The sequence below is a fragment of the Cervus elaphus genome, chromosome 14 (assembly GCF_910594005.1).
Source record: "Cervus elaphus chromosome 14, mCerEla1.1, whole genome shotgun sequence".
Taxonomy (NCBI): domain Eukaryota; kingdom Metazoa; phylum Chordata; class Mammalia; order Artiodactyla; family Cervidae; genus Cervus; species Cervus elaphus.
The window spans coordinates 74,290,370-74,317,776 of NC_057828.1; the positions used below are offsets into that span (position 1 = coordinate 74,290,370).

The 27,407-nt window shown below is 35.9% G+C and overlaps 1 protein-coding gene across 1 annotated transcript in view; it reads right to left on the minus strand.

Annotated features, from left to right (window-relative positions):
• SYT14 (synaptotagmin 14) overlaps positions 1-27,407 on the minus strand; it is a 194,013-nt gene that overhangs the window by 117,504 nt on the left and 49,102 nt on the right. The window contains exons 3-4 of the mRNA XM_043923036.1: positions 24,169-24,333; positions 17,229-17,444 (exon numbers count right to left, since the gene is read on the minus strand). Coding sequence (XP_043778971.1) covers positions 17,229-17,444; positions 24,169-24,333 — 381 coding nt within the window. The remainder of the gene's footprint in view (positions 1-17,228; positions 17,445-24,168; positions 24,334-27,407) is intronic.

The window sequence follows — 27,407 nt, forward strand, 5'->3', positions numbered from 1 at the left end:
TAATTGCAGCAAACAGAAGATCATAGCAACAATTTCTAAAAATAATTGTTCTTAAAAACAATTAAATGAGTATATAAAATTACTAGAATTATGACAGTTTTTCCTACTATCATAACTTACACTGCTTTGGTAACTAGCTTTATAATAGATACACTTTAGGTACAGAATAAGTGACTATATTCAAATTTTACTTACTCCCGATTTATATATTAGTTAATATTATCATACCAGTTGTTAAATATTTTTAATATCACCACTTCTGAGTCACTACAATGCTCTCACTATAATGGAGTTCACAATGAACCTCACCTTGAATTGTTTTAGCACAATACAAAATATGAGCATGCACAAATCACAGCAGATGTCTTATTAAAAACATAAACACAGAATTAAAAAAAGCTCTTCTGAACAGTACAATTCAAGTCAGTATCCTGAACGAACAGAGAATGTCAAAGAACGTGGTAGAAAAGAAGTCAAATTTCAGGAATTATTAAGAACAACCTATCCATAAGGAAAAATAATAAATAGACTAAATGTCAGTAACTAGAAATTACTAAATAAGTATGGTACACCCATGTAATAATATATGCACAACTAGCACAATTTATCTATTCGATGTTGTAGAAGTGTATAAAGAAATGCTGTATTTTTTAGTGGAACAAAAGCAGATGACTACACATGATGTAAAGTAGAAGCCATTTTGATTTAAAAAACATATGCAAAGAGAAATATCTATAAAAGCATACCTGAAAATAAAAGCAATGGTTCTCTGATAGTGGGAATATGAATGATTATCCTATTTGTTCACCTGTAATTTCTGATTTTTCAATAATGAACATATCATTACATACACAGCAATAAATAACTTATTTATTAATAGGTATAAAAAATTATGTAAAAAGACAGAGGTATTTCAGTGGAGATGGCCGGGACATCAGATCTGAGGACAGCTGACTGTATTTGAATTCTGGCTCCCTCACACAGTTAGTGTACAACTTCCGACTATCCACATCTACAAAATATGGACACTGATGGTATCTGTCTCTTAGGGTTATTGCAGAAATTAAAAGAGATAATTTACATAAGGTGTTGAGAACAGTGTTTACTACATAATCATTCAATATAGTCGAGCTAGTGGAATTTGTAGAACTCTAAACTTTTATCAACAAAGTAAAAATATAGATTTTCAAATTTCAAAAATATTTTAATCTATCATATTAAAAAAGCTGTTCACTATGAAATTTAAAAAGATTTAGTTTAGAAATATTTCCTTCATAGATCACTGATGCTTAATTAAACTTATATTTATACTTAAAGAAGCATTTCCAAAGTTACCAGTGACCAAAATCCCATAGTATGTTTTTCTCTTAACTACTATGGCAAAGCATAATGACTTGGTTTAAATTGTAAAACTTTAATTTTTTAAAAAATTTAATGTAAAAGTGTAAAAATTTAATTTAAATTGTAAAAAGAAAAGAACTTTCTTCATAACTATCTAGGCCTTAAATAACTACCATACTAATTCTCAAAATCCATATAAATTACCTTAGTTTTGGTTGATGAAATTACTGAACACCTCAGAGACTTAAATATAACCAAATTTTCCAAGAAAATCTTTATCTGTATGAATAGGTATCAAGCAAAAGGAAAGGGATATGCCAAAACATCAAAACACCTCTCAGCTTCTCAATGTAAAATTTTGACTCATACATTAGAGACTTCAATGTAGTTTACTATTTTCTCAAAGGCAGCAAGTTTCCAAAGGATGGAGAGATTTTTCATCATTTTAAAGTAAAACAGAACCTCATATCATTTCACCAAAAAGTGATAATTCAGTTGATACTTCCCTCTTTGAAACAGCTCAGTAATTATTCACCATGAATGGAGCAGGAGGAGTAACTACCTGTCATGATGTATGATTTGTACAGTTAGAAGTCGAACTCAACTTTCACACTCTACCCCAAGGCCCAGTGAAGTCTGCATTTGCTCAGGTCTCTTTTCCCTTTCCTTCTGAAATTCAAACCATGATTATCATCTGCTCAAATGAGGGGCAGACATATCCTTCTGACACTATCACATAAACATTTGATTCATGCTGTTGCTGTCATAACTGTCTTATTTTTTTCTCTCAATTCACTCATATTCTATCTTGTGCTATAGCAGAAGTTTCTGCTATAGTTTCTCCCTTCAAAGAAAGGATTGTGAACAAGTTTAGAAAACATGTAAGTAAATTTAGTGCAAATGCCTAGTCAAGTCTGTACCACGTATAATGTACAGAATGAGAAACACAGAAAAGCAAACTGGGAAAACAGTCTAGGGAAGCTAATCCATTTCTAATTATTATCTTCACAATAAAGCTTTTAAATAAGGCATCAACACAACACTGATACATTCCTCAGTTCCAGTGTGCATTTATAACTATTTGCATTGTTTCTTGGTGATGGATTTTTAACTGAGCATTACAGAGTCAGAATCATCTCTAAAAAATGAAAGAAGGATATATGAGGGATTATCATCACAAATACCATAAATAAACAATTACGATTTCATGTTTTAAGGCTCTGAATAGGTTTTCCTTTCCACCTTTTCCCTGTTTAGCTTCTTCTGTTTTAGAAAGACAAGCAATAATTTAGAAACTTCTAACTGTAAATATACTCTTCCAGTGGTCAACAAAGTGTAAATTAATTTAGAATAATTAACTCTGGGATGTAGACACACCCTAAGAAAATTACTTAATGGCCTGATCAGATTACATTAGGTATGAAGGGACTTGGGGAAAGGGGTATTTAAAAATAGAAGACTCAGTTCATCGCAGCACTGTTTATAATAGCCTGGACATGGAAGCAACCTAGATGCCCATCAGCAGACAAACGGATAAGGAAGCTATGGTACATATACACCATGGAATATTACTCAGCCATTAAAAAGAATTCATTTGAATCAGTTCTAATGAGATGGATGAAACTGGAGTCCATTATACAGAGTGAAATAAGCCAGAAAGATAAACACCAATACAGTATACTAACGCATATATATGGAATTTAGAAAGATGGTAACAATAACCCTATATGCAAAACAGAAAAAGAGACACTGAGGTACAGAACAGACTTTTGGACTCTGTGGGAGAAGGCGAGGGTGGGATGTTCTGACAGAACAGCATTGAAACAAGTATACTATCAAGGGTGAAACAGACCACCAGCCCTGGTTGGATGCATGAGACAAGTGCTCAGGGCTGGTGCACTGGGAAGACCCAGAGGGATGGGATGGGGAGGGAGGTGGGAGGGGGGATCAGGATGGGGAACACATGTAAATCCATGGATGATTCATGTCAGTGTATGGCAAAAACCACTACAATATTGTAAAGTAATTAGCCTCCAATGAATAAAAATAAATGAAAAAAAAAAAGAAAAAAAAAGAAATAAAAATAGAAGACTCAGTAACTTGTCTAAAGAAGTTCACAGTCTAATGAAGGAAGATTTTGATCTTATCCAGCTGTTCTATTAACTGATATTTCTTGATTTCCTTTCCCTCACGGTTTACTCCTTTTCCCTCAAAGAAAAAGGTACATTATACCTTCAATGGTTCTAAGATGAAACCATTTATGTAACCATTTATGTACGTTTAAAAACACACAAAAATATACTTTCTATGAACAGCTTACACATATATGTAAACTATGAAAACAGACTGGAAGCATATATACCAAACTTATTAAGAGTAACTCTGAGAAAGGGTGAAGGGGTCAAGAAAAGGGGACATTTAACTTTCACATTAAATTTTTAAAATTATAGTTGATTTACAATATCATGTTAGTTTCAAGTGTACAGCAAGTGGTTTAGTTAAATATATATTCTTCCAGATTATTCTCCATTATAGGTTGTTACAAGATACTGAACATAGTTCCCTCTGCTACACGGTAAATTCATAATTCTATATTATGAATAATAGCTTGTATCTGCTAATCCTAAACTCCTAATTTATCCTTCCCCAGATGCTCCCCTTCCCCTTTGAAAACCATAAGTTTCCAAAGTTTGGAAACAAACCATAGGTCTGTTTTCCATCTGTCAGTCTTTCTGTGGTGAACGTTGATTCATTTGTATTATTTTTTAGGCTCTGCATACAAATAATATCATATTTGTCTTTGTCTTACTTCACTTAGTGTGATATTCTCTAGATTCAGTCATGTTGCTACAAATGGCAACATGTCATTCTTTATTGTGGCTGAGTAATATACCACCATATATATCTTCTTAAGCCAACTGTCTGTTGCTAGGTACTTGGGTTGTTTTCATGTTTTCGCTTGTCTTGTAAACAGTTCTGCTAGGAACACTGGAGTGCATGTATCTTTTTGAATTAGAGGTTTTGTCTTTCCATATACATGACCAGAAGTGGGATTGCTGGATCATATGCTATCTCTATTTTTAGTTTTTAAAGGAATCTCCCTGTTTTCCATAATGGCTATATCAATTTACATTCCTACCAACAGTATAGCAGGGTTCTCTTTTCTCCATACCCTCTCCAGCATTTATCATTTGTAGACTTTTTGCTGCTAGCCATTCTGACAGGTTTGAGTTGATATCTCCCTGTGGTTTAGATTTGCATTTCTCTAATAATTAACAATTCTGAGCATCTTTTCATGTGCCTGTTTGCCATCTGTATGTCTTGTTTGGAGAGAAGTCTATTTAGGTCTTCTGTCCATTTTTTGATTAGATTGTATTTCTGATATTAAGTTGTATGAGCTGTTTATATATTTTGGAAATTAAGACCTTGCTGGTTGTATCACTTAAAAATATTCTCTCCCATTCAGGGAGAAAATAAAAGCAAATGAAACAACTGACAAAGGTTTAATCTCCAAAATATACAAGTGGCTCACACCGCACAATGCCAGAAAAATAAACAACCCAATCAAAAAGTAGGCAGAAGATCTAAACAGACATTTCTCCAAAGAAGACACACAGATGGCTAATAAGCACATGAAAAGATGCTCAATGTTGCTCATTAATAGAGAAATGCAAATCAAAATTACCAATGAGGTGTCACTTCACACCGTTCAGAATGGCCATCATCAAAAAAATCTACAAACAGTAAATGCTGGAGTGGGTGTGGAGAAAAGGGAACCCTCTTGCACAGTAGGTGGGAATGTAAATTGATACAGCCATTACAGAAATCAGTATGGAGATTCCTTAAAAAATTAGGAATAAAACTACCATATGACCCAACAATCCCACTACTGGGCATATACTTCAAGGAAATCGTAATTGAAAAGGACACATGTACCCCAATGTTCATTGCAACACAATTTACAATAGCTACAATATGGAAGCAACCTAGATGTCCATTAACAGATGAATGGATAAAAAAGTTGTGGTATATATATACAAGGGAATATTATTCAGCCATAAAAAGAATGTATTTGAGTCAGTTCTAATGAGGTGGATGAACCTAGAGCCTATTATACAGATTGAACTAAGTCAGAAAGGGAAAAACAAATACCATGTGTTGAAGCATATTTAGAATCTGGTTAGATGGTAGTGGTAATCCTATTTTCAGGGCAACAAAGAGATGCAGACATAAAGAAGAGGTTTGGACACAGTGGGGTGATGATTTTAGAGAGGAGCATGGAAACATATATGTTACTATATGTAAAACAGATAGCAAGGGGGAATTTGCTGTGTGCCACAGGGAACCAAATCTGGTGCTCTGTGACAACCTAGAGGGGTGGGAAGGGGTGGGAGGTGGGATGGAGGTCCAGGAGGAAGAGGACACACATATACCTATGGCTGATTCATGGTGATTGTGATGGCAGAAACCATCACAATATCGTACAGTAATTATCCTCCAATTAACAACAGAATAAAATTTAAAACAAGAAAACATCTCTCCCATTCAATAGCTTGTCTTTTTGTTCATTTCCTTTGCTTTGCAAAAGCTTTTAAGTTTGATTAGGTCTAATTTACTTATTTTTGCTTTTAGTTCTGTTGCCTTGGGAGGCTGATCTAAGAAAATATTGCTACAAATTACGTCGGAGAATGTTTTTCCCTCTGTTCTCTTCTAGTTTTATGGTATGGTGTCTTACAGTTAAGTCTTTAAACAATTTTGAGTTTATTTTTGTAAATGGTGAGACAGTGGTCTAATTTCATTGATTCAGAGGTGGCTGTCCAGCTTTCCCAACACCACTTGCTGAAGAGTCTGTCTTTTCTCCATTGTATATTCTTGTCTCCTTTGCTGTAGACTAACTGACCTCAGGTGTGTGGATTTATTTCTGGGCTGTTGTGTTCCATTGATGTATACATCTGTTTCTGTGCCATAATCACGCTGTTCTGATGACTGTAGCTTGAACTTGCACTTGTGTCTTGCCTGAAGTCTGAGAGGGTTATGCTTCCAGCTTTTTTTTTTCCCCTGAGGATTGTTTTGGCAATTCTGGGTATTTGTGATTCCATATGAATTTTAGGACTATTTCTTCAAGTTGTGTGAAAAATGGGTGTTTTGATAGGGATCACATTAAATCTGCAGATTGCTTTGGGTAATATGACCATTTTAACAATATTAATTCTTCCAATCTAAAAGTATGGGGTATCTTTCCATTCCTTTGAATCACCTTCAGTTTCCTTTATCAGTGTTTTATAGTTTTCAGCATACATATACATCTTTCATCTCCTTGGTTAAGTTTACTCCTAAGTATTTTTTTGTGACATAATTTTAAACAGAATTGGTTTTTTCATTTTCTTTTTTGCTATTTCATTGGTAGTATAAAGAAATATGACAGATTTCTATATACTAATCTTGTATCCTGTTACCTTGCTGAATCCATTAGGTCTAATACTTTTTTAATGAAGCCTTTAGGGTTCTCTATATGGAGTATCATATCAACTGCACACAATGATAGTTTTACCTCCTCCCTTCCATTTTGGATAACTTTTACTTCTTTTTCTTGTCTGACTGCTGTTAGGATTCCCAATATTATGTTCAACAGAAGTGGTGCGAGTGGGCATCTTGACTTGTTCCTGAATTCAGCAGGAAGGTTTGTGGCTTTTTGCCACTGAGTATTATTTTGGTTATTGGGTTTGTTGTAAATGGTTTTTAACATGTTGAGATATGTCCCCTCAAACTGATATTGGTGAGAGATTTTATCATGAATAGATGTTGAATTTTGTCAAATGCTTTTTGTGCATCTATGGGGATCATATGGCTTTTGTCTTTTTTTTGTTGTTAATGTGGTATATCATACTGATTTCTCTGCATATGTTGAACCATCCCTGCAACCCTCAAATGAATCCAACTTGATCAGGGTGTATGATTCTTTTTATGTTTTGTTGGATTTGGTTTGTTAATATTTTGTTGAGACTTTTTGCATCTATATTTATCAAAGATAATGACCTATAATTTTCTTTTTTATTGTGTCTGTCTGATTTTGATATCAGGGTGATGGTGGCTTCACAGAATGAATTTGGGAATGTTCCCTTCTCTCCAGTCTTTGAGAAGCATAGGTATAAGTTCTTATTTGTATGTTTCATAGAATTCTACAGTGAAGTCATCTGATCCTGGACTTTTGTTTGCAAGAAGCTTTTTTTTTTTTTTAATCACAGATTCTATATCACTTTTAGTGACTCGTCTGTTAACATTATGCTTCTTCTTGACTCAGTCAGTCTTGGTAGATTGTATGTTTCTAGAAACTTGTCCATTTCTTCTAAGTTGTCCAGTTATTAATAGCTGGCATATAACTGCTCATATGACTTTTTGTATTTCTGTGGTATCAGTTGTTATTTTTTCTCTTTCAATTCTTATTTTTTGGGTCTTCTCTTTTTATTTCTTGGTAAGCCTAGGTCAAGGCTTGTCATTTTTATCTTTTAAAAAAGCAAGCTCTTCCTTTTATTTATCTTTTTTACTGTTTTTTTAAACCCCTATTTTATTTCTTCTCTAATCTTTTATTCTTTCTTTCCTTCTGCTGACATTGAGGTTTTGTGTTCTTAATTTTCTAATTCTTTTAGGCGGTATGTTAGTGGTTTGAGACTTTTCTTCATTCTTGAGGAAGGCCTATAACACTATGAACTTCCCTCTGGGAAAACTGCTATTGCTGTATCCCAACCTGTATTGTCCTCATTGCTTGTCTTGAGGTGGTTTCTGATGGCCACGCCTTGCTATGTTTGACCTGACACTGGGCTCCAAGGTTCAGCCAAGATCACATCCCAGGCCGTCTGGGCTGTCTTCACACAGCTAGATGGCGTCCACTCCCAGGGCCAAACACACGAGTTTCAGGGCCTGGCCCCTGCGTGTACCAGCAGCACCTGCCTCCCTCCCCACCACCCAGTGCATGTCTCCAGATAGGAAGTACCTTTAGGCAAGATATATTCACCCATTAGGATATACACTGTTTTAAAGTAGAGCCACAAAATATTTCTGGAAAAAATACGCTGAAGTACTAATGCCTGTTGATTCTGGGTAGTATGAACATTAGGGAAGGACATTAACTTCTTTGTATTTATTGCTTTAGTTCCTACCAGTCCATCAGAAGGAATGGTGTAGCTCTTTATTAGTTGACTAGTTTATTATTCTATCAGAGATGCCCAGATTAATAGCAGCTGCCTTCTCACAGTTTCGAGAACTTTAAGTATCACAGTAGTAGTGATACCCTTTATTACTGTGGGACTGTTAGAAAGACATAATATTAGATGGAGCTTCCTAAATCTCCTATCATATACTCTAAAGCAAAGGTCTATAGTCAAGATTTCTGCCAAACATTAAAAAAACAAAAACAAAAACAACCTAAGATGTGACATTTCACGCTACCTGCATAGTCCCTCATGTTCTTGCTGCAGGATGCTTAATACAAACATGTCTGGAGGTGATAGGAGACTAGTTCTAGATTCCTGTATGCTAGATAATTGAAATATTTCACATAGGAACCAATTCCTAAAATCTTTCCCCTTATCTAAGTGAGTTTTCACAATAGTCTGTCATGACTATTGTTTCACAGTATCTCAAAAAAACCAGCTCTGGCCTTTTTGGAATAAGTCTAACAGGTAAAGTAACAAGTCGCTAGTATTTCTTCAAACTTTCTGTACTAGGTTCCAAGGATACGAAGTCTGCATACAAACAACTTGCAGAGAGGCTAAATACAGGAGGCATATGCTTCATATCTGAGTTTGAGGCCAAACCCCAGGTATTTAGCAGTTGTAGAGTTCTTTATTTGGCCAGGAGTCCAAAGTCTTCATGAAATGTTCTTGGAACAACGAGATAGCAATCTCAGAAGATAAAAGTCCCTTCATTCTTGCATAGGTAGGAGAGTATCCGATACAGTACATCATGGTGGCCAAGCAGCTGTGCTCTGAGCCAAGTGAGGCTGGATTTGGGCTCCAGCTCTGACAGCTGTGGAAAACTGGGCATATTAATGTGCCTCTGTAGGTGCTGGGTTTTTTTCTGAATTAATTAATTAAATATATAAATAACAAGACCAAAAGATTTATGTGAAGATAAAATTAAATCTATACAAAGACTTTAGCAGTGCCTAAAAGAAAACAAACATATATTCCACTGAGGCCACATGAATAAATATTCCTCCAGCTTGAGGGCTCCTTCATGATATGGCCTTCCCACCATGCTGTCCTCCAAATTTCCACCTCACTCTAAAACAAGTGAGGGTTTTTTTCTCCTGGGCTCCAGAGTTGACAGCCATGTTGGGCTTAGTCTTCAGAAGTAGCTTCAAATTTTCCATTTCCTTAAAGAGATTACCTCACAAATAGACCTGTCTCCCTGATTAGGGCTGGTTTCCCAGGAGATGTACCTTGTTGGTAAGCTTAAACTCAGGGAAAATACAGATGTTCTACTCAGTTTAAACCACCCACTACTGTTTTTAGAAATAACATTATTGTCAATCCATTTGTGACTCTATGTAATGCTCCCTAAATGCAGGTGAGACTGAGTTCCTACAGGCGTCACTAACACCTATAAACCTGTAAATTAAAGTGTCAGGTCCCAACCTTAACCCTAACTGTCAGAATGCCATTAGCATTATTCCTCCACTTCCCAGATATGCCTCAGCCTCTAGCAATGGACTGAGCCTACAATCAATTTACAGTTATCGCTTATTTACTCACGTGGCTGAGTAGTTCTTTTAAAAGACACTGACCTATTCTCTGGTTACAAACACCCAGAGACTCAGTTTTGCAGCTAATGAACTCTATGATCTTAGTAAAGCTGCACTTGTCTGCGTGTCAAGTTTTGTAATCAATCAATCAAGGGTATCTTTAATGTCTATGATTTAATTTCCATCATTCCACTACTAGACAAGTATCTTGGACAAAAAATAAAATTATAAAGGATCTACATAGATCTATATCCATGCAACACAGCAATCCTACCAACTTATTTTAAGATTGGAAGTGTAAAAAATAGGTCTTTAGGACCACTGTGTATGGTTGTGTAGTCAGTACACTGCAAAAATGTACCTGGCTGAGGTGGGTTTGCTTAAGTACAACATGACTTTGGTCTGCCATATCTTATACCCGAAGGAAGGAATGCCTTTTTCTTCTAACACAGGTGGTATCTGCTTCACTGAACTATATTCTCATGGTGTACTGTCTGCTCAAAGGCCATGCTGTTTTCTAATTCACCCACACAGCAAGCCATGCCTTTAACCAGATTGTACAAAGACATCTCATCTTATAGGTGAGATGTGGTTTGCAAAAGTAGCACAATAAAAGAATTCTACACTACTGGTAACAATCGACCTCATCACATAAAAAAGATCGCCAAAACACAAAAATGTAGGAAAAGTATTCAAGATCAATTTCTCCTCAAATTGGTCATATTTAGAGTATAGATACATGTATACATACACACTTATACACAATAAAGAATTCTTCAGAGGATAAATTTTCATGAACAAAAACCTGAAGTCAAGGAAAATGCTTACCAAAAATGTAAACAAACCATGTAATATAAATCACTTTTACTATGTTAAGACACTAAAGATGTTGTGTCAAAAGTATGTGAAAAATACAGACAAAATTTTTTTGTACTTACCCTCTTCACACAGAAATTGTGAAAATCAGTAGAACAATCTTTATAAAGAACTTAAAATGCACTTAAAAAAATATAAACAAAAAATTTATTACTCTTAAGTATTAAATTATTTTAAAAGTAACATTTAAATAAAGGGAATAAAGAAATGTGCTTTAATGATCCCAATCTTAAGAGTGAGCTTCCCCAGTGGCTCAGCGATAAAAAATCTGCCTGCAATGCAGGAGATGCAGGTTTGATCCCTGGGTGGGGAAGATTCCCCACAGAAGGAAAATGCAGCCCACTCTAGTATTCTTGCCTGGGAAATCCCATGGACAGAGAAGCCTGTTGGGCTACAGTCCATGGGGTCAGAAAAGAGTCAAGACATGACTTAGCAACTGAACAACAACAATCTTAAGAAAACATCAAAGTCAGCAGCATGGAGCTTGTGAAGCAGTCATAAGAAAGATAGTGGCAAGTGTGTGTGTGTGTGTGTGTGTGTGTGTATGGGTTACATGTACCCTAAGACATAAGTGATGCTGGAAATTATTTTATTTTTAAATAGCATTTAAAATTAACTCACCAAAAAAAAATCATTTGATTTCTAATATAACTATGCCACAACATGTAAATATAGCTTGATAATCTCTATGGTAAACTAAGAATAAAAAGCTATAAATAACAAAAAGACATTCTAATAATTTTATACTGTTTTTTCTTTATATAAAATCTAACAAGGCTTCTCTTATATAAAAATGGAAAGTACTAAATAGCATGAATTGAATTTCAAAGGTTGTTCTATCTTACCAACTTAAACAAGATATCACAACCTACTATTTAACTCTTAAACCTTTCTAAATTAAGAGGATTATCAGAAAATCTGCTTAATTTTAAGAACATAGTAAAATAAAATTGTGAACAAAGGAAATTTGATAAATTATTTTAATGTTCATTTTTTCCAAAATAAATTTCTTAGAGATATTATCCCCTTTTGTATTCCAAAAAATGAAAGATGAACATGGCCACCTAGAGGAGAAAATATGATCAACAAATACAGGCTGTCATATTTTCTTACTCTTGCTACAGTATCTGTATTTCAGATTTATAATATATACACTTCTCTAAAGGACCCGACTGAAGAGATTAATCATAAACAAAAGAGACTTAGGGAGGACACTAAAGCAGTAGTGATAACCTAACAGAAGCTAAAGCATCATTCATTTTGTAGTGAACTTGACAATGTAGTCTTTCTAACTTACTGTGTGACCTTAGGTTAAAAGTTACTTATTTGACCTAAAATCTCCTCTCACTTCTGTAAAATGGAAAAAATCTTATCTATCACAATGTGTTTCAGTGAAGATTAAATATGACAATGGTACAGAAACTCAGTGTCAGGCACATAGTAGGAGCTCAGTGAATGGAGGTTCCCCCTACCTGGTCACAAAGTCCTCCTGCCCTGGTCTCTCCCAATCCCTACCAGGCCCTCCCTGACCCTCTCTACTCTTACAGATACTTCCAGTATTGGCTATTTCATAGCCTCTCTACTGGAATTATTCAGAGTTGAGAAATGGGGTAATGGTTCTTTACCAGCCCTAATGAGGTAACAGTATGTCATGTAAAAATGCACATTAAAAAAATCTTCCCTCCTACCTTGTAATTCTCTTTAGTCACCTCAACCGACATCAGTCAAGTCCAATCTTCATAAACATGCAGAATAGTATGCAGGTAAAGGGTCAGATGGATAACGAGAGGCATAACCTATTCAGCTGATCTCTTTACTTGTGTCCCTGGAAAATGAACAAATCCTACGAGAGAACGGTACTCAGGGGTCCTCTTGGGCGAGCGGCCACGAAGTGAGCAGCATTTCTCCTGAGTCAGCTATGCAGGGGTACAGCCGCCGGGCAGAGACCCACATGGGTATCAGAAGCACCCCCCGCCTCATTACGAATACACACCAGACGAGGGTTACTGTTCTGGGGTTGGAGGCAGGAGGTGAACCCCTTCAACTACCTCTTTTTCTTGATAAACGGAGAAAAAAGAAGATGAAAATGCAGGTAGCAAATGAACACTCTTCCACTTTCCACTTTCTCCTAACCACCTTCAGTCTCACTTATGAGTCTACACGACTCAAATGTACACTGAGAGTTACTGATCAGCTTCTAATGGACAAAGGAGCTAGTCTGAACTCATCCTGTCTCTCAGCAGTGTGGCATTCAAAACTCTCCTTCTGTGGCTGATGAAATACAACGTTCTACGGATTCTCCATTTTATCGGTTACTTACTCTTCTCTGTTTAAGTGACACCCTTAATTCTGTTACTGAAAGGCAATGACTTTCTTTTCTCTCCATACCTTTTCCCTCATCAATTTAATTACTTCCCTTGGTTTCTATCTGCTAAGTATATATGATCTGACAAGCCTTCTCCCAAACTCATTCATGATTTTAAGATCCACAACCATTTCCAACTGCTTAAATATTCTGCCTTACCATATACATGAAACCACTTTTATCTCCCACCCCTCCTCCACTTTCCAAGTAAGAAACATACCTCTCTGGATTTCTTAACTATATTAAAGACCTCAGCATTTTCCTAGTCATACTTTCTGGAAACTAGGATCATTTTTGACACTCCTTCCTTCTTTCTAAAGTTCCAATACGTTTAGTTCCTAAATCCAGTAAATGATCCCTCTATAAGGTCTCTCCTATCCTCTTATATTCCTACTGCCATTATTATAATTCAGATTTTTACCATTTCCCACGTAGATGACTCCAAAGACCTCCTTAATTGGTGACTTTTTCCTGTAGTCTTCCTGTTATAAACTACTCTTTTTAAAGCACATCCCTGGTCGTGGTTCCTTGGTGAAAAACTTTCAGTGAGTTCCTGCTGGCTAACCAATGAAATCCAAACTTCTCAGAAAGCCACTCCAGGATTTAGGCTTTATCTGTCTTTCCACTTTATTTTACACATATATAAACAGACATATATAAACACATACTCACACCTATTATGTTAGAGTTAAGAAGAGCCTTTTCTCTGTTCATGAAATAGTCCCTAGATTTCACTACTTTGTACTGTGGCATTTATTAACTTCCTTCTAAGATACCTCTACTTGTTCTTTTCACCAGCTTTCTACCCATTTTTCAAAGCTGAACCCTATTGCCATTTTCATGGACGCTCTCTCACACCTTCCCCAATGGATGTTATTTTGCTCCCTTCCTTAAGACCTTTTAGCATTTTATGTGTATTTCTGCATCTTTGCCTGTGGGCATGTTCAGAATTTACTATCACTTGAAATTACACCCATGGCCGATCCATGTCAATGTATGGCAAAACCACTACAATAATGTAATTAGCCTCCAATTAATATAAATAAATTTATATTTTAAAAAAAGTATTTAGGGAAGAGGGCCTCCCTTGAAAATTGAGCAGATCCTATAAAGATGAATAAATTGCATGCCCCCCCCAAAATAAAATGAAATAAAATCCAGACCTCTGAAATTTCCCTCTCTAATCAAGTTTTCCTATTCTCCCCCTTACTTCACTGAATCTACTTTGGACTGACAGCAATCTCTGGTTTTTCAATTAGCAATAATCTATGATACAAAAAACCATCTTCTTAGTCGATCGTTACCTTACATTACCACTTGGTCATCTCGCCATCCTAAACCCCAGTGCCAGAATTTTAACAATAAGGATATCCATCTCAACCTGGATATTCCACAGACCCCTGAAATACACAATGACTGAAACTAAATTATCTCCTCCCACAAACTTAATTCTCATATGCTTTCTAAACTAATTAAACAGTCTTTCCTTACACATAACATAGAGTCATTTGCCAGGATATACTGAGAAGTCCCTCAATTTCTTCTTGAGAAGTCCCTCATGTTCTTTGTCCCTCAATTAACATTACTAATGAGGATCTCATGGCTGTTTATCCAATCTGTCCTTCTGTCTTCAGCAGTTCCTACCTCCAGTTCATCTTCTAATACAGTATTTAAATACTAACCTAAAAGTGCCACACTAGCCACTTTACAAACCTTCTAGGGCTCTATATTTCCTGGAAGACAACATCCAAACTCCTGACTATGGCATTCAGTCCTATTACCGCACCTTCTCCAAGCAGAGATCCTCGGTTAAAGACTCGGAAGCACGGTGTCTTCTGCTTTCCTACAATCACTATTCTACAGTGATTGAACAGTTCCCCCTGACGTCTAGTTCACCCATCCTGTGCAGATCCCCCATTCCCTCACTTCCCAAAGTGTCAATCACCTCCTCCACCTGGGAGCTCTTTAAAACAAGCTTGCTTTGATTAATCTTTTAGATAATTTTTTAATAAAATGCTTTTATTTACATCCACAGGATCTAGTATGGCACATAAAAAGCTTTCAACAAATGCTTATGAAATAAGTAAATCTCATTTCAGAATGCCTAAAATCAAGTTATCCTGGATGTTTTACCAAATGATTTAGGGCAGAAATGGTACAAAGGCACAAGTGAGTCCTAAATACACAGGTGAAGTGAAATGAGAGGTGATTCCAGGGGGAGGGGGAGGAACAGAAGGGCCACTGTAGTTATGCGTCTCTCTTTACCGCTTTCCCAAACTGCTGAGCCATGGGAGAGTAACAGGACTAGTGGGAAGAAGCACTCAAACCAGCACAGAAGTGTAGGGAAAGAAGGAATGAGTAGAGAGAAAAGCCTGAACTGAAGCTGCAAAAAGGAAAGCGTCCAGAGTCACACATGACACACTCAGGGCTTGCTTGTGGCAACTCACTCTCATCACCATCACTGTTTCACCAACCGCACGATGACTACCATTTATTGATCACTGACCAAGCAGGCAGCAGACACGATGCCAAGAACACCACACATGCCATTTGCTGCCCATGACAACCCCGTCAGCACGTTGTTATTCACACTGAGAGACAGTGAAACAAACCCACAAGCGATTAGCTACACTGCTCACGGCTTCACAGCTTGGGGAGTCCCAGGGTCAGAACACGCACAAGGGTCAGGCTTTAAGACCCATTCTCTTTCTGTTCTACTATTCATGAGCCAGGGTTTACATAAGTTGGGGACTGGCTTTGCCATTTTTGCATTATTTAGTTATCGCTATAAAACATGTATCTTATTTTTCTCTAGTATTAAGTAAGGTATTTTTGAGGGCAGAGTCCATGTCTAATATTTTTTATTTCTTCCTAAACACCTCATAATGAGTTTTCTATATCTATTTTCTTACTATACCTATGTACTAGCAGAAATAAAAGGGAGGAATATATACCAATCTTTAGTTAGCATTAAGCCAAATACAAAAGTAAATGATTTAGCTCTTTTGACAACTGTATGTGCCAGAATAACTCATCAATAATAACAGGTCCCAAAACACAAGCCACAGCTATAAAATTAAGGTTCGTTTGTGTCTGATACAATAATAAAAGTGCTATTTAAAATATATTGCTCTTTTCTTCATATCTGGGTATATATATAATAATTACTAGGAGTAGACACACATTGTATCAAGTACATGAACAACTTACTTAAATGTGGAAGGAAAAATGCTGTAATAGCAAAGCTTTTTTTATTTCTCTTTTAGAAAGATATAAAAATGTGTGAGAGTGGACTTGTATCTTCTAAATAGGTTGAGTTCAAATGTCAATGTCCACACGTGAGGCAAAAATCAATTAGAGACAAAATAATCCTTGAAAATGCCTTAAATTCCCCTTAAAACCTAGTACAATACAGTACAGGTACTCAATAAATTTATCTCAGTTTTTCCTCTACATGGAACAGATCATCATTTCTTCTGCTACATGCTGCATGAAGTGTTTGGCTCATGCTAGGGGCCATACTGAATGCAAACGCATTCATTTACACACTGCAATCATAGTCAACACCGTGAGATATCAGTTCCTATAACAGGTATTTAGGAACTGATTCCATCTGAGACAACAGCTGATTCACATTTCCTATCTGATGACTGCTAGACATATGTTCATTGTGAAAAGAGCACGAGAATTACCACTGTATTTCAATTATTGGTGTTTTGGTTTGGGGTGTTTTGGTTTTGGCTTGAGCTCAGAGATTTGAATTTGAATAAATTACAGTCCCAGAAATGTGACCAGACTATTCACGCTCTTATTTACTGTGCAACCACAGATGCCTAGAGTTGTAGAAACAAATAAATACTACAGCGTATCATCTAAGAAAATTAAATAATTAACCTATCTTACCTTCATCTATTGATGCTTCACTACTGTATCCATCATACTCTGCAGAGAGAGGACTATATTTCTGTCTCGTTTCCCAAGTATAGCTCTTTTGTCTAGAATCTGCCAGTGGTAGTCTGGAATTGTGTGTTCTGGATAAGGCCTCATGGTATTTACCCAGCGCTTCATCTTCACTTTCAGAGGATGAACCATGCTCATCTTTGTCCATGTAGGAATTATCTATTTGGAATGACAAGGAGAGCAGATCAAAATTTAATGCTATAAAATAATGGCAAATTTGCTATAGTCATATATATGTTATACACTTATATATGTGTCATATATATTCATATACACAAATATATATAAACATATATATATATATATACACACACAATCTGAATTTCCAGCTTTAGAAAAATATTTTTTCATTTAAGAAGCCCAAGCTTTGGATTTTTATGTTTTACTAGAAAAAACTGACTTGCATATTTGAATTATATAAATAATGTTAGTCACAGGGATTTTCCAACCATGATACAGATAAACAGAATAATAGGGCTTGCCATCTTACACAATTTTTTTAAAGCATTAACAGCACACAAAGAAGTTTAATTGCCAATACATATGGATCTGACTGAAATTATTCATGTTACAACAGACATTTTTGGTCATCATCTTAGCCAAAATTTGCATAGCTGACACTGCTTAGCGCTATAAGCAGAACGAAGAAACAGACAGACATACACTACTGATTGAAATATAAATGATACAAGTTTTCTAGACAGCAATCTGGCAATACATATCAAGGTTTCCAATTTGTATACTCTTTGATTCATTTATAAGAATTAACCAATTCCATTTCTAAGAATTCAGCCTAAAAAAATAATTAACAGATGAGCAGTGATATGTATCTGAGACAATTTACTGAATTGTGTTTAACAGCAAAAGAAAACAAAAATGCAAGCTAAATGTCCAACACTGGGCCTTGGTTAAGTAAATCATGATACATCTGTGCAATGATACACTATGCAATCATTAAAAATGAGGAGGTGGACTTACAAGTACTCACAGGGAAAGAATGCCTACCATATAATGTTAAGAGAAATAAAGTAGAAGTTATAGTCTCATTTAAAAAAACAGATTAACACACGTACACACATCTACATGCAATGTATACACACATCCATGCAGTATAAGTTTACAGACGCATACAAAAATATCTGGAAGCATATATACCAAACTTAACACATTATCTGTGAAAGGCAGACTTCCTAGGAAAACTTTACTTACATGTACCCAAATTTCAAATTACATTTCCAGAAGGCAAACTGGTAAATTAACTAATTTTATATTCTTTTAAAAAGCACTAATTATCATTAATATCATTTACTTAAAAGGTAAAGACCGTGAAACTGCATCATGTTGAGATTCATTTAGACAAGATGTAACCTTCTCAGAATTCTAAAACAACTCTAGAAGGATGAAGAGACCACAGCAGTCAGAAATTACTAGTTCAGTCTAGACATTTCTCTCATTATACTCAGCTAAAATCATCTGCACTACAGGAAACAAAATTTAAAATTCTGGTGGGGAGACAAAGAAGGAGTATAAGATATGGGATAGAAATTCAATATTTAGAGTTAGAAATAATGGTAGCTTCAATGTCACTAGTGTAAGTCCCACTTTTTAAATCAGTAAAATAAAACTGTCAAAGGGGTAAACCATAACCAATGTTATATTCTGCACTACCTAATACCTAGTCACCAGCCACATGCAGTTATTTAAATTAAGTAGAAATAATAAAATTTAAAATCTAGTTCTCCAGGGATACTAGCCACATTCCAAGCGCTCAATAGCTACGTGTGGACAGTGGTTACTGTATGGAGCAATACAGATACGTAGAACTTTTCCATCACTGCAGAAAGTTTTATTAGACAGGACTGAGATGATGGCAGATCTAGTCTAGAACCTAGGCATTCTGACTCCCAGGTTTTAGCACTGTGTGGATACTAAGGTGGCAGGAGAGCTCTGAGGAGGGTGGCAAGAAATTTACCTACTATAAAATATTACCTAAAGGAGCCCTGCATTCAGAAACAGAGAAGGAAACCCTTCTTCCTCTTATTATATCTTATAAGCTCTGTCAGAACCTAGGACTCAGGTATTAATACTAGCAAAATTACAGTTCAGCTATACGAAGGGACAATCCATATGGGTTGAATGATTTTCAAAATGGTTTTTAAATCATAATATGGTTCAGTTTGGAGGTGGTGGTTCAGTTGCTAAGTCGTGTCTCATTCTTGTGACCCCATGGACTGTAGCCCACCAGGCTCCTCTGTCCACGGGATTTTCAGTTTAGTACTCATTAAAATCTGGAATACTTGAGAGATATGTATTCCTTTAGGTAGTAGCATGCTTCTTAATTAAAACAAATAAAAATTTTAAATTCTGCACTACTACCTGTGAAGTATTTATTAATAGCATCCATTCTGTTATTTTATGAATAAGATAATATGTAAACTATTTCACTTAATTTTATTTCTTTTAACTTTTATTACTTCAGGTAATAAGGCTACCAAAATTAAATTAAGGCTACCAAAAAAAACCCCAAAAAAACCACTGAATCTGACATTTCAAACAACTGCTAGGAGAATAAACTTCAAAACAGATATATTTCCAAAAACTGACATTCCTTTTTAATTGACTCATCCATCCTGGATCAGCCTCTATTATATCATTTAAAAATCATTCATACAGCTGATAGATAGCAGATTCCTATTACACATGAAGTCACGTAGCAGAACTGAAACAGTCTTCTGCATTTCTAGTGCTACTCAGTTTTTTGTTATTTTATGAGAATGTAAATATACACAAAAATTCCGTATGTATCTTTTATAAATAAAAGCCAGTGTACTTCTGGTCTTCTGATCAGATCAACCATAAATGAGAATGACTAAGGGATAATCATGGCTCAGACGGTAAAGAATCTGCCTGCAATGTGGGAGACCTGGGTTCGATCCCCGATTGGGAAGATCCCCTGGAGAAGGGAACAGATACCCACTCCAGTATTCTGGCCTGGAGAATCCCATGGACAGAGGAGCCTGGCGGGTTACAGTTCATGGGGTCGTAGAGTTGGACATGACTGAGCCACTTTCACTTCACTTCAAGGGATAACCAGGAGTGGTAACTGGCAATATAAAGCAAAACCAAGTAACCAAGCAAAACTAATTGTTTTGAAAACTGTCACAAATATTGTGGATGAAAACTGTGACTGCTTAGTTGGAATCTTAATTGTACACAGAGAACTCGTGAATAAAAATAGATTGTTCGTGTATATGCATTGGAAACACAGAAGTCACATAAAACTCTCAATGTATGGCTAAATGAAAAGACATATTCTGAAGCATGTATTTCAAGAGAATAAAAATCCATTGCTCTCAAGGAAAACATAAAACATTTGGTAGATTCTTACCAGGAAAGATGTGAAGAGCAACAATGTATAAAGGGTTAAGGGTAGGTTACAAAAACACAAAATTTTAAAATTCAACTACAGCACACCAAATAAACTCAATTAAAGGATGCACAGTATTTAAGAAAACCAGAGTTCTGGGTTGTACAATAAATGGGCATTAAGTAAAATGAAGGTCCTTAAAATTGTCCAAATAATGCAGGGACCAGGGGCAATACTTAAATCAGAGGAATACAAACAACATGCTTTTGAAAGGACAATAAGAAAAAACTGCATGACTTTAAAAATGTCTCCCAGTAAGAGGACTCAAGAAAGCCTTAGAAATACAGGTGTACAGAGAACAATTAAAGAAGTTGGATGATGTTCTTCCTAATGTGAAAAAATTAAGAGAAAATTTTATCACTCAAACTCACATTAGGAGACCTCACCTTTTTCTGGTATTATCTTAAAATATTTTTCATCTTTACTCTTTGCTGTTTCTTTTTTGGCAGAAATGGCTTCAATTTTCTTTGTTTTTATATCTCCTTTCCCTTTGTAGTATTTTGTTGGATTTATTTGTTCTTTGATTTTGCCTTGACACTGCTCTTTAGAATTAGTTGATGCTGCTGGATATAAGTCTTCCTTCTTAATGGATTTCTGTATCATGTGTCTACTGCTTTCCAAAATATCTTTTGGAGAACATTCATTTCCTGAATAGTTATTCCCTTTGTATCCTTTACTTTTAATATGTGTTTCAGCTTTCTTTAAGTAATTTTCTTTCATTTCTTGATATCTTACCTCCTTTAAGTCATGTTCACCATCACTGGAAATTTCAAACCCATTTTTTTTACACTTGTCAGTACTTTCAAGTTCTTGCCAAGTAGATCCAGCACTTGCATTCTGCCTGCTAACTGATACCCTACCATCACTCACACGGCCTTTCAAAGAAGAATCATCTTTCAAAGCGCTATCTGTTTCTTGATATTGTGATGGCATCTGCTGCCTATTATTAATATGTTTAACTCCTCCTCCTTCATTCATTCCTTGGTCTTGCTTTTGTGAAACTGAAGTACTATAGCTATTGATTCGATTTGCTCGGTTCTCTAAATTGAATGGTGCTTTCTGACAATTAGTGTTTTTGGAGACTTCTGGTATTGTGGTGCTTTCTTGTTTAGAAGTATCTGCAGCTTCTGGGGCTGCAGAGCTTTCCTCTTCTGGGCGAAAGCCATTTATCATGCTTGTTACCTGTTCAGCAACTGAGTCAGTGAACGCATAGCTGACTTCTCCGACGGCACTAGTCAAATCTTCCACAGCATTACTGATTGTGTCCACCAGAGAGGACACTGAAGGCAGATTCTGTTGAAAACTTTTGAAAAATGCCATTTTCTATTTCCTTGTTCCTTAAAGCTGCAATCATGGAATTTTCTCTTCTCAAAATATTAAGCACTCTGGAGTTTCAATTTAACATGTACTTAAATGGTGCTATTCATTAGCTCAATATCAGTATTTCACATTATGACTTTTAATCTTTCTGTAAATGCTTATGTAATGGAAGAAATATGTTGAAGTAAAAGACGCTTCAAAAAAAAAAAAATCAAACCACTTGGTTTAAACGTAACGACATTTTTTCCCACTCCATAGCTGTCACAACAGCAGCAAGACAGTATTTTCCCCTCAAATACTATTGGGTTTTTATTCTATACCTGCAAGAAGAAGTATAGAAAGGATTTTTATTACATACTTTTTAGTTAACTTATTAATAGTCTATGTGTGGGAACTGCCCTATATTATTAACAAAGTACCAATACCATTTCAAAATAAAAAATGTATTAAGGGTTTCCCCAATACATATATTCCCCCAAATATGTATTTGTTTATGTATCTAAACAATTTTGCAGAAGTTAGAATAGGGAAGAGCAGAGAGAGAACATTTGCCGAGTGGCTATTACATGTAAAGAATTGATATTTACAAATTTTTTTCTTATTTGATCTTATAATAACTCTAGGAGGTAAATATTATTATTCTTATTTAATAAGTGAGAAAAGAAACAGTCTCAGAAAAATTAATAAGGTCCCCCAACCTTTCCAACAGATCCTCAAGGTCAAAACGCTACAAAAAGAGTAAGAGGATATTTAACTTTTCACTTTCATTCACTCAAATGAGCTCTTGGGTTTTCCCGAGGCCATGTAACAGATTGAATGCAGAAGCAGATATGAGAATCCAGTTGTTTCTTTCTTCTGTGCCAGTCATTACAGAGATTTGCAATGTAAAACAATGTCACTCTTCTCATCAAACATATTTTTTGGTTTTAGAAAATATACAGTTTTAAAAATTAATACATTTTAGATGAATAAGTAATAGACTTATTGTTGGGTTTTTAAAAATAAATTGAAAAAATATTTTAAATTTTTCTTAGCTTTTAACTTCTAATTTGGTACATATCATTGAGCTATAACTCACATAAACAAAAACTCTTTGGGGTCCTCAATAATTTTTAAGAGTGTAAAGGGATAAGATCAAAGAAAAACTAGAAATGCCAAAACAGAGAACTACTGGAGGCTACTAAAAGAGGTTTCTTTAACCAGTTTTTTCTACACAAATGATGAAAAAAAAAAAAAAAACAAACAGGACTGAAGTATGAGAAACATTAATCAAACCAAACCACATAAAATACTACAGTTTCCTTAATGCAAAATCTGCATGATGTAATTCAACAATAAGATTTTTATAAACAATGAGGCTATCACTTTTTAAGTTATCAGATATAAAAGAAAAGCATCTCTTCAACATTTGTACATGGACAAGAAATGTAAGGCTTCTCTTGTATTTTTCCTTAAAATTCTAAATTAATGTCTCACTTTTACAATTTTCAGCTTTCTTTTTTTTGCTATTATTTACATAAGCCAGTCTTTGGAAATAGCAAATAAAGAACTCTATAATAACTTTAAAAAATAAAAATTTTTCATAAGAAAAAGAACAATATCACAGCCCTTATCTTTCCTATTAAGGAAATATATCTAAGAAATATATCTATGTTGCCAAGGAGGAAAGAGGAACACTAAGGTTTCATAATCAGATTTTACACACGAAATTACTAGAGAAAACCACCTTCTCTAAACAACAAAATTATCCATTACTGAGAATTCAACAGCAGATTAAAAGGTGAATACTTTCAAAAGCTTTCTAGGGACATGAGAAAAAAGCTCTCTAGAAAACTATTTGGACAATGGATTTAAGCACAGAAAGTAATAAGATATGTCCTTTTTCTTAAAGTATATAAAAATGTCATTCTATGATGATATACAATTCATTTTTATGCAATATAGTAGCAATTCATGGGCAATAAAAAAGATAGCTGAACATAATTTATGTAATAGATCTTTCACTTTCACAGAAGAATGCCTAAAGGTTAGTTTACTGTACTTCAGAATCAAGCTTTTTAATGTATATCGTATTTTTAAAATAAAATAATAAACAGCAGAAAGACTAAACAAGAGAAGCAGCGATATGATACTTACAAATTTTATCTTGTGAATTCTTCCTTGCACTGTATCCTGAACCAAGATCTGGAAACCCGCCAACATTTTCAAAACAGAACTTCTTATTAATATAGAGAAAAAGGAGCAGCATCAAGATAATAAACACCCCAACAGCAGACAAAAATCCAACTGCCTCTGGAGATACTGGAGGGAAAAAAGTCACAACTGTAAGCATTTATTCTACTTCAAGTTACAAAGAAGAAGGAAACCCCTATACATTGGGTTAAGACTGCTGCCTTATTTGAATTTTATTTTTAAATTTTCATAGTTCACAACAGTTCAGTTTGTGAGAAAAATAATCTGCACAGTTTAATGAGTTGTTCAATTTATTCAAAAGTATATTAAAATTTATTGAAGAGTATATTAACAGTTTCCCTGTAAGTTATGTGGTAACAATCTTAAAAGAAATGAGTCTATCAAAGAGGCAGTTACCATACATTTAGTCCACTGATGAGTATTAAAAAAATTTTAAAACAAGATTTAGAAAAACTTATTTCCCAAGCACTTAAATTTATGAGAACGTATACTATTGCTGCTATCTCTAAAAGCTTCAATGGTCTTGTTCTATTAAACAAACTCTGGACTTTTTAACTTGGCACTGAAAACTCCAGCCTCTTTTCAATACTACCCTCCAATCAGGTGATTCCATTTACCACATGCCGAGTTTCTGTCTGCCTCCTCCCCTTGCCAGGAGTGACCAAGTATCCTCTCTATACCAAATCCCACTCATTCATTCAACCAACAAACACTCTGGAGCCATACTCCGAGCATATCACATACGCATTTCCTATCTTCCTTGAACAGGCTGGTGAAGGCAGTAACAACATGGTGCAACCAACGTTATGTAACCCAGTGTTGAAGGATCAAGCAAGCTTTTCTGCAAGTTATGGCTCCTGTGACTGTATTGTAAGAATTAGCCAAAAAAGTGAAAGTGAACATCGCTCAGTCATGTCCGACTCTTTGCAACCCCATGGACTATACAGTCCATGGAATTCTCCAGGTCAGAATACTGGAGTGGGTACCCGTTCCCTTCTCCAGGGAGCTTCCCAACCCAAGGATCAAACCCAGGTCTCCCGCATTGCAGGCAGATTCTTTACTGTCTGAGCTACCAGGGAAGCCCAAGAATTAGCCAAGTGAACACTATTTCATGCAGAAGAAACAGCATGTAAGACCAAGAGACAGGAGATCACTGTGCATTCCAAAAACTCCATGAAACTTTGTTATGAACCACCAGGTTCTCAAGAGAATACATGAAATCATCCAGGAAGATCTGGTAGAGTGAGCACAGACAAAACCTTCTCCAACTTCTCCAATCCTCCGCCATATCTTTCTTTTCAACTTTTGCATCCTCTCTCTCTGTGGGACCAGTCATTTGGAATTAAACAGAACCACACTTCTGTAATCTCAGTGCCTGACTTCAGTATTAGTAGACAATGAATTCTAAGCCTCAAATACAACCTTACTCTCTCCTCCTCCACTGCTCAAGCACTGACTAAAATGTCATCTCCTCCAAAATTCCTTTTTTAATCTGAAGAACCACGACAATTAGCATCTAACTCATTTGTTTAAAATGAAGTCACCCACCAGTCAATGATGAGCGCTTTACTCTCCTAGCTTTTTATCATTTGTGAATGCCAGGCATCCCAGGTGCAGAACTGATATGATATTATGGTCTGGTCAAAGCTGGGTCAACAGCACCGCAGCAGAGGATGGAGCAGAGAACGATATTCCAAGGCAGGGGTGATGAGCGTGAGGGAGAAGGGGGCAGGAATGGGAGAAGTGCTCTCTGAATAGCAGCCTGGTGCGCAGGAACAGATCCTGCTACCAGGCCAAGACGCTACGCCGAGACATTAGCCCTTTCTGTCTCACTCTCAGGCTGGAGAATAGTCAGGAAAGGGAACAGAGTTTAATAAGAGAATCTAAGGTATATGACATAAAACAGTGATCCATCAAGCCTGAAGGTTAAGGTAAAACAAACAAACAAACAAACAAAAAAAAACAGGTAAAAAAAAATATCACCAGCACACCTAAAAGCTAGGAAGATCACAGCAGGGCAGAATCTGGTACAAAGACACAATCGCTCAGGTTCAGAATTACACCGCAAACAGCACAGAGGGATAGGAGCTCCCTTTCCAGCGCAGGTCCAAAGCGCACTCGGGAATGTGATTCCCTAAGTGAACACACAGCGTGAGCTGTAATAATCAGCAGCTTAAAATCGCCCACCCCGTAAGGCTGAGTCCCTTCAGTGGTCACCTGGAACTATCACAACACTGCTAACTGGCTATGCTCCAATACAAAATGCTTTTGGTGTTAAAAATAGATAAGTAAAATTTTTAGAAAATCTCCCACCTCTTAGAAGACTACATGAAGGAGGAAATATAACTCACCTCACTTATAAAAGTGAGTTATTGCTACTAAAAACCATATAGTATATATTACATGCTATTCACTCTTTCAAGTACTTTATATTTATTAACTCTTTTAATCTTCACAATTTTCCTCTCATTTACCCCCACTATAAATTGAGACATGGAGATATTATACCACGTGCCCAGCTAGTAAGTAGAAGAATCAGGATTCAAGCCCTTTCTGGCTCCAGAGTCTGTGTTTTTAACTACTGCTCATACTTCCCCTGTGTTCCTTCTCTTCTTCCCTTCCTGCCTTTCCCTGCACCTTTCTCAATCCTTATTTCTGTGTTCCTCTTTCATTTCCCTCCTCCCTTCCCACTTATACATTTAAACTAGGGAGAAAGGTCATCTATAAACAAGTATAATACAGCAAGCACGACAAGAGAAGTACTGAATATAAAGCACCACTGGAACACAAAGAAGGAATACTACCCGGCCAAGTTACAAATGCTTCAGAAAGGAGATAACACTTGGGTAGGCTATGAAAGATGAATAGGAACTCTATTAAAGAGTAAAGGGCAGATGAAAGAGCATGATCAAAGCCCAGGAACAGTGCGCACGGCATTCCATCGGCACTAATGGGCAACAGTCACGGCTGTCTTATCTACCTTTGTCTCCTCTCTCAGCACAATGCCACCAGTTGACATTATACAAACATCTGCAAATGCATGAATGAGTGTGTGTTCAGGAAAGAACAGAAGTATGCCAGAGCAGTTACTGGAAATGAAAGCAAGGTTCAAACTGTCAAAGAATCCTGAACACCATCCTACAGACTCTGTACTTGTAGAACTACATTCCCTAAAACAATCA